Source organism: Herpailurus yagouaroundi, unplaced genomic scaffold, assembly GCF_014898765.1.
Source record: "Herpailurus yagouaroundi ecotype Mexico unplaced genomic scaffold, PumYag 28, whole genome shotgun sequence".
Taxonomy (NCBI): Eukaryota; Metazoa; Chordata; class Mammalia; order Carnivora; family Felidae; genus Herpailurus; species Herpailurus yagouaroundi.
This window is the reverse complement of record NW_024412376.1, coordinates 106,312,756-106,320,769: the sequence shown is the minus strand read 5'-3', so window position 1 is coordinate 106,320,769 and position 8,014 is coordinate 106,312,756. Positions and strand designations below refer to the sequence as shown.

Below are 8,014 nucleotides of genomic sequence, written 5' to 3'. Positions count from 1 at the left end.
CTTTTTTCCCACATTTGCAAAGTGTTTGTACTGAAATAATTAGCTGCACAAGAAGTTGCAAAAATAGCACAGAGGTCCCATGCACCCCTCCCCCAGCTGCTTCCAGGGCTGCCATCTTACACAACCGTATTTCATTACCAAAGCAGGAAACGGGCATTGGCACAATATATTAGGCTACAGGCCTTCCTTGGATTTCATCAGATTTTGCTTGCAGTTGTGTGTGTACTTCTATAAAATGTTGTCAAACGTATTCGCCAAGATACAAAAGTATTTCCTCACCACGAGGGAACTACTTCGTGCAGCCCCTTTATCAGCACTCCTTTTCCCACCTCAACCTTTAGCAACCACAATCGTTCTTCATTTCTGTAACTCTGTTCTTTTGAGGATGTGAGACAAGTAGAATAACACAGTATAACACGTTTTGAGATGGGCTTTTTTTCCGTCAGCATGAGGCTGCTAACAGGACACTGTGTATCAGCGGTTTGTTCATTTTTATTGCTCGTATGGTTGTATGACTGTTTATTTGTTTCACCTATTGAAGGACATTCAGGTGCTTCTCGCTTTTGGCTGTTGCTATCAACATTTGTGTTCAGGTTTTTGTACAAACATAAGTTGTCATTTCTTTAGGATAAATGCCCAATACTCCTTTGCAATTTTTTTAATATTTTATTTTTGAGAGAGAAAGAGAGCAAGCAGGGTGTGTGGGGGGGGACGGGGGGGGGGGCAGAGAGAGAGACACACACAGAATCCGAAGCAGGATCCAGGCTCTGGCGTGTCAGCACAGAGCCCAACACGGGGCTTGAACTCACAGACTGCGAGATCATGACCTGAGCCAAAAGTCTGATGCTTAACCAACTGAGCCACCCAGGCACCCCATCTCTTTCGCAGTTCTTAAAAATGGAGACATCTATGGAGCGTACGCTAGTAACTCTGAAAATAGTCAATGTTTAGGGGAAAAAATGTTTTCAGTTTTACTTTCTGGATCAAGTTTTTTTCATAAACTTAACAAAATGCAGAGCCACGTTTCTTAGCTACAAGAGGCAAAGCAGAGCGGTAGGAAGCTCTTGTGCTGCACTGGTTTCCTGTTAGCCTCTCAGAACTCAGTTTCTTCATTTAGAAGGGAGGAGGTAGCCTGGATTTCCTTCAGGTTTTGCCAGATCTGACATGCTATGAGGTTTGAGCTGGCTGCCATACTATCCCCATTTGGAGTTGTAGAACTGTTCTTTAGCAAAAATACCAGTCATCAGATCTGATTGTGTGAAGTGCTTGGATGTTTGAGTTAGTTGTAAATGTATGGAACATAAACTCTGTAAAGATATCTAATATTAAGAAAGTTACTGGGGCGCCTGGGTGGCGCAGTCGGTTAAGCGTCCGACTTCAGCCAGGTCACGATCTCGCGGTCCGTGAGTTCGAGCCCCGCGTCAGGCTCTGGGCTGATTCAGGCTCAGAGCCTGGAGCCTGTTTCCGATTCTGTGTCTCCCTCTCTCTCTGCCCCTCCCCCGTTCATGCTCTGTCTCTCTCTGTCCCAAAAATAAATAAACGTTGAAAAAAAAAAGAAAAAAAAAAAAAAAGAAAGTTACTTGCTAGTAGGTCATGCCGAATGGGTCAGCAAATTGCAAGGTTCGATGTAATTTCAACACCCCCAGCACTTAGCTATTTGAGAATGATTTATTCCTTTCAAAGAGCAACTTTTTATAGCCTTTCATTCTAGATCTGCACAGTAGGACTGGTTTAAGCCCAAACGCACGCACACACAGCAAGCAAGAAGTTTCTAGGACTCACAAGAAAAGAATAGGGCTCAAGATGGAACCTCCTTTTTTTTTTTGAGAGATAGAGGCTAGCATAAGCCTGGGAGGAGCAGAGGGAGACAATGGAGAGAGAGAATCTCAAGGAGGCTGCACACTCAGTGCAAAGCATGACCTGGGCTTGATCCCACAACCGCAAGATCGTGACCTGAGCCGGAAATCAAGAGGCAGATGTGTAACGGAGTGAGCCATCTGGTGCCCCGAGCTGAATGCTCTTAAAAATGCTTTGGGCCTATAAGGATGAGTGTAAAAGGAGTAGATTAGGTGTAATGAGCCATTACAGATGAAAGGGGTCTGGAGGTGGAAGAGGCTTCAGAGAAAGACAGCAATAATATAGAAGTATCTGACTAGGGCAGGGTAATAAGATAATGAGTGACCTGTCTGTAAGTCCTGACTTAGGCAATGTCTGGGAGTGTTAGATTGTCCAGGAACTGGTCTCATTTTTCTTCCGTCAACCTCTTCCATCTCATTTTTATGTCCTAACAGCTCAGTGCAAACAGGGACCTGGTGGGTAAGGAGATTGACTGAAGCAGACAGACTGGGTGTAATAAAGCAGTAGGGAGAGACTGTGAATAAGAGGGTGTAGGACTCATCTATAGAAGGCACCACTGTGCCAATTGCAGCTCCATGGAAAAGTGGACCCAGTGTCCCCAGAGAGCCTGATTTTTATTCTAGATTATTCATGTGAACTTTTTTTATATGTCAGAAGCTCTAGCAATGTGGCTAAACACCTTTCTCTGGAGTCACACTACCTGGATTAAAATCCCACCTCGGGGCGCCTGAGTGGCTCAGTCGGTTAAGCGTCCGACTTCAGCTCAGGTCACGATCTCACGGTCCGTGAGTTCGAGCCCCGCGTCGGGCTCTGGGCTGATGATGGCCCAGAGCCTGGAGCCTGCTTCCGATTCTGTGTTTCCCTTTCTCTCTGACCCTCCCCCATTCATGCTCTGCCTCTCTCTGTCTCAAAAATAAATAAACGTTAAAAAAAAAAAATTAAAAAAAAAAAAATCCCACCTCTAGGACTTATTACCTGTGGGATCTTTCACAAGTGTTTGTTTTGTTTTTAAACTTCTTTGTGCCGCAATTTCCTTAATATGTGGAAATAGTACACAGTACCCACTTCATTGGATTGTTATGAGATTTAAGTAAGTTAAATACATGTAAAGCACTAGAACATGCCTGTTGTATAAAAGTCCTTGATGTGTGTTAACCATTATAATTCTTATTCAAACAGAAAAGGGACCAAATGACAGGTTTGTAGGCCCCCCATGCAGCCCATGGACTGCCAATTTGCAACCTTTGACCCTCTGAGTTTAGGAGGTTAACTGAGGCCCGCAGAGGTTCAATGATGTGCCAAGGTCATTCGGCTAGTTAGTTGTCACTGGGATCCAGGTTCTTGCCACTGTGGCACTGTGGTCCTTTAAAGGACAAGAAAAAGTCGCCAGAGCAGCTGCAGCTTGTAAGTGTCCTTCACAAGGAGAGTGGATAGATGAACCACGGTGGCAGCAGGTTGGCAATAAAGAATTAGATTTACATGGACGGGCTTTATAATATGGTGCCTGGCAAACGAGTAAGAAACAGAATAGTACCATTTATGTAAATTAAGAATACATGCGTGTAAAAAGACAACACAGATATCCTAAGGAACATACAAGCAAAAGGGTTTGTTTTATTATTTACTTATTTAAAAAATATGTTTAAATGTTTAATTTTGAGAGAACAGAGACAGAGTGCAAGCAGGGGAGGGGCAGAGAGAAAGGGAGATACAGAATCCGAAACAGGCTCCAGGCTCCGAGCTGTCAGCACAGAGCCCGATGCGGGGCTCCAACCACCCACCATGAGATCATGACCTGAGCCAAAGTCAGGCGTTTAACCAACTGAGCCACCCACGTTCCCCAAAAGGGTTTGTCTTAAATCTGTGAGAGTGGTTTGCCTGTGCAGGGAGAGCAATGAGAATGGGATGTGGGATAACACGGACTCAAGGAAACAGGGGAGGAGCCTTGCACAGACCAGTGATAGTGTGCCCTGAGGCAGGAGTCTGCTTCGTTGGACCCTCTCCACAGAACCCTTCCTTCCCTATCTCACCTCCTCAAGAAAGGTGGAGGCCGGGGGCACCTGGGTGGCTCGGTTGGTTGTGTATGACTTTGGCTCAGGTCATGATCTCACAATTCATGAGTTTGAGGAGCCCTGCATGGGGCTCGCTGCTGTCAGCATAGAGCCTGCTTCAGATCTTCCTGTGTCCTTCTCTCTCTGTCTCTCCCCTGCTCACATGCTCTCTCTCAAAAATGAATAAACATTTAAAAAAAAAAAAAAGAAAAAAGAAATAAAAGAAAGGTGGAGGTCAGCCTCCTTCCAACCTGTGTCCAACCTCTGTTCCCACCCCTATCCCTGTGGTGTGTTTTCTTCCAGGTACAAAGAGAATCTACCTTCCAAGTGTTACAGAAAGCACAAGCACAGGCCAACGTGCCCCACCTCCCTGAACAGCCTGCGATGGATATTTGTGAAGAAGGGACTGGATGACTTCAGGAAAGGCTGCCCACCTTGCGAGGGTCTGATCACTCGGGGTCCTCAGGAGGTCTTTCTCCCCCAGATTCATCCCACAGCTCCTCAACCTGCCCCAAAGAAGAGGCAGCACAGGCGGCCCAAGGAAGCAGCCTCGTTTTCGAAGCTCTCGCCAGCCCAGCAGGCACAGAAGGCCTTCCTGGCGGATGTTCGAGCCCAGCTGACCCCGCACCCCTTGGCTCTCTACCCGAATCTGGGGGAAGACATGCCTGTTGAGGTGACCTCCTGACCTAGGGGTGTGGGAGGGCCTTGAAAATAATTCTCCTTAGTTGCCTGGGAGTTCTCGCGAGGGGGTGACATGTTTATGTAGGGAAGAGGACGATGAACATCCCCGGGGCTGAGAGTTTTCCTGGGGGCTGGAGCAGCCATCCTTTCCCTGCTCCCGGCAACATACTCACCACTCCCTTTGCTTCCTGTGAGGCCAACTTATGAAGGCCCAGCACGCCAGAAACATTTGACTTCTTTTCCCTTAACGTTCTACCAGCCTACTTTTGCTTGGGATATTTTGGAGGGAGAAACCAAGGGGGGAATTGTCCAGTCTTGCTTCTGTGACTCTAGCCTGGGGTTGAGGGGGCAGCTCCATTATGTCACCAGTGTCCTGGGCTGCTTTTGATTCCAAGCTCCACAATCCTTAACGTATGTCTCTTGTTCCTGGATCTCAGGATGGCTTCCACACCTCCAGGCATCAAGTCTGTCTTTCAAACAAGAAGGGGGAATGGGGCAAAGGTTAACTAGACAAATAATAACTTTCCCGGTAAACATCTCATTCATCTGACCACTTCTAGCTTCTAGAGAGTCTAGAAAATTGAGTTTCTTGGTTGGGACATTGCAGTGTTGAACAAAACCTAGAACACGGTTCTGTTAGATTTCAGAAAAAAGGCAGAATGGATATCGGGCAGGGAACTAGCAGTGCCTGCTACCCCACCCCCACCCCCACCCGTGGAGTCTGTTCCCTAGGTCAGTCAGCATGGCAGTTGTTCAGAAAAGTAAACTGAGTCTGGGTGGCTCAGTCAGTTGAGCATTGGACTCGATTTTGGCTCAGGTCATGATCCCAGGGTCCAGCAATTAAGCTGGGCCTCCATGCTGGGTGTGGAGCCTGCATGAGATTCTCTTTGTCTCTCTCAAAATATAATGAAAGAAAGAAAGAAAGAAAGAAAGAAAGAAAGAAAGAAAGAAAGAAAGAAAGAAAGAAAGAAAGAAAGAGAAAAGAAAGGAAAGAGAAAGAGAAAGAGAAAGAGAAAGAAAAGAAGGAAAACTTCTCTGCTAAGCCCTCTGATGGCCCTTTCTTAAAGTCCTTGTTATGGTCCAAAAGGCCCTGCACAGCCTGCTCTCTGCCCCACCCCTGCTCTGTTCCTCCTCCAACCTCACCACCTACTCCTCTGCTCTCACCCAGCTCCAGCCACTCTGGCCTCCTGGCTGCTCTGTGAACATAGCCAGCATGCTGGTTCAGATCTCTCTTCCGTGCCCGGGACACCTGCCCCCACATATCTGTCTGGCTCACTCCTTCGCTTCCCTCAGATCTTTGCTCACGTGTCTCATGAAATAACACTTCCTGTACTCTCATTCTCTATCCCTTACTGTGATCTGTTTTTCATCACAGCACTCGTCACCACTGGGCTCCTCACTGGAATAAAATCTCTGCAAGGGCAGGGACTTTATCTGTGTCTCTCACTGTGTTCTACCAATACCTGGTGTTCAGTCAATATTTGTGCATAATGAATGAGCGAATGGATAAACAAATGATTCGTGTCAGGGAAGTTTACAGAAAGGACAACTAGAATTCCTCATCAATTGTTTTCCACTTGGGGCTTTTCTCCACCGTCTCCTGCAGGCCAGAGCTTTGGAGCCTGTGACAAACAGATAATTTCCACATCCTTGCAGACGGTGCGTAGGATTGTGGCCCCTATTTCCATGTCTGACCTCCCCAACTGGGTGTGTTGGCTTCTTTCTGAGGCAGGATCTCTTCCTGCGGTATTATGACGGCCACGAGCAGCTCTAGATTGAAATGCTACCAAGAACACCTCTTTTTGCATGCGTGCTTCCAGCAAAATCCCATAGCCCAGTTCCCGTGAGTACACTTTGGATTAGGTGCCTGTTCTTAAACCAGTCACTGTGGTCTTGCTTGACCTGATCTGCCTGTGGAGCGAGGCTGGGGTCCAAAGAAAAATCTAGATACTGTTATTTATAGGAGGAAGAATCGACGCCCGGCCATCAAAAACTACAGAAGCCCTCTAGAGGCACTGCCTAATGTCTAGGCGGTGGATGCTTACCCCAGCGCCCGGCACGGTTCCTGCACAGAAACTGATGAAGGGCATAACTGGCTGGAAAAGCAAAGCAGAGGGGCATGTTGTTGGTCTGGTCCATTTTAGAATCAAGGACCCTTCTTTTTCAGCACATTTTTCTTCTCTTCAAGGCTGTTTTCTGTTTGTAGCTCTTATTAAAGGTGCTGGAAGTGCTGGATCCCGTCAGGAAACTGGAGGACACCTGGGCTTACTGTCAGGGCATCAGGAAAAGAACAAAGGAACCGGCAAAACTTTCAAAAAAACACTCTACTGAAATCCACCCGGGACTGTAAGTATTGTCCTTACCCCCTCGCTCTTTCCTGTCACCTGATGAAACCTTCGAGGACTGACCTTCTCAAAGCCCCTCATCTTTGGAATAATTGTGAGAAGCAAAATAGCTAAGTTCCCAAGGAGAAAGGAGAGGAGCCTTGGGTCCTATTCTTAGTGTTTACTTCATAAATGGATGTGAATTATCCAGCAATACAACATGGGTGTGTGTATATGACTGTAGGAGAGCTGTTCGAGAAGGAGAAAACTGCAGAAAACCGGATTCATTGGCCCACAGTGGCTCTTTGAATCATCTATGGCAAAAGCCCTTTTATTCACTACGATTGGGACTAGTAATTTTTTGTAGGGCAGGAAAAAAAAAAACCTAAAAAAACTAAAGACTTCTTAAAAAAGATGTTGCTTAAGTACTTTCAACGCATTCTATTTTACCCTCAAACATACCTGTACATTCACATGTTTAATTTTCACAGCAACCTTCCTTTGTATCACACTCTTCTATTCCCAGGTCATGTAATATTTAACCTAAAATGTTAATGCCGTGGTAAATATGCTTGACAAAAATAGATTTGGGATACCAATTCGCCTTGTGACTTTAAATGATATCACTGGTGGGCCCTCGGGAGTGTGGGAGAACTGGAGAGCAGCCTACCCACAGACCCTAGACCACTCACAGAGAACCCAGGCCCATGGCCACGAAGAGCTTTTATTAAATTATACATGTTTGCTAAAGTGACGCACAAGGTGACAGGAGCCCCACCATTCTGGCTGCTGAGTGTACCCCCCTGGTAAAACCGGGGAGACAACTGGGCACACTCTGTCTTTCTTCCACTAGGAAGCGAGATGGCCCATGGGAAACGCAGCTCCCTTTCCTGAAGGGAGCCCCACCCCAGCCAGTCCCCGCTGGGGTCCCCATGGGACAGTCCACCTGTTACAGGATTTCACTTCACAAGTCCTTTTGAACCTAGATCCATGTGCTCCAACATGGCCGCTGTCAGTAGTAAAGGTCATATTTTAGCTTCCATCTTTGCCCTTTGTATTATTTTGCTCAGAACCTGGCTGAGGAAGAGAGAGGAGTGTTCT

The 8,014-nt window shown here is 46.6% G+C and overlaps 1 protein-coding gene across 1 annotated transcript in view; it reads left to right on the top strand.

Annotated features, from left to right (window-relative positions):
• Positions 1 to 8,014, top strand: part of FAM47E (family with sequence similarity 47 member E) — a 38,369-nt gene that overhangs the window by 954 nt on the left and 29,401 nt on the right. The window contains 2 exon segments of the mRNA XM_040480884.1: positions 4,212 to 4,581; positions 6,796 to 6,935. Coding sequence (XP_040336818.1) covers positions 4,212 to 4,581; positions 6,796 to 6,935 — 510 coding nt within the window.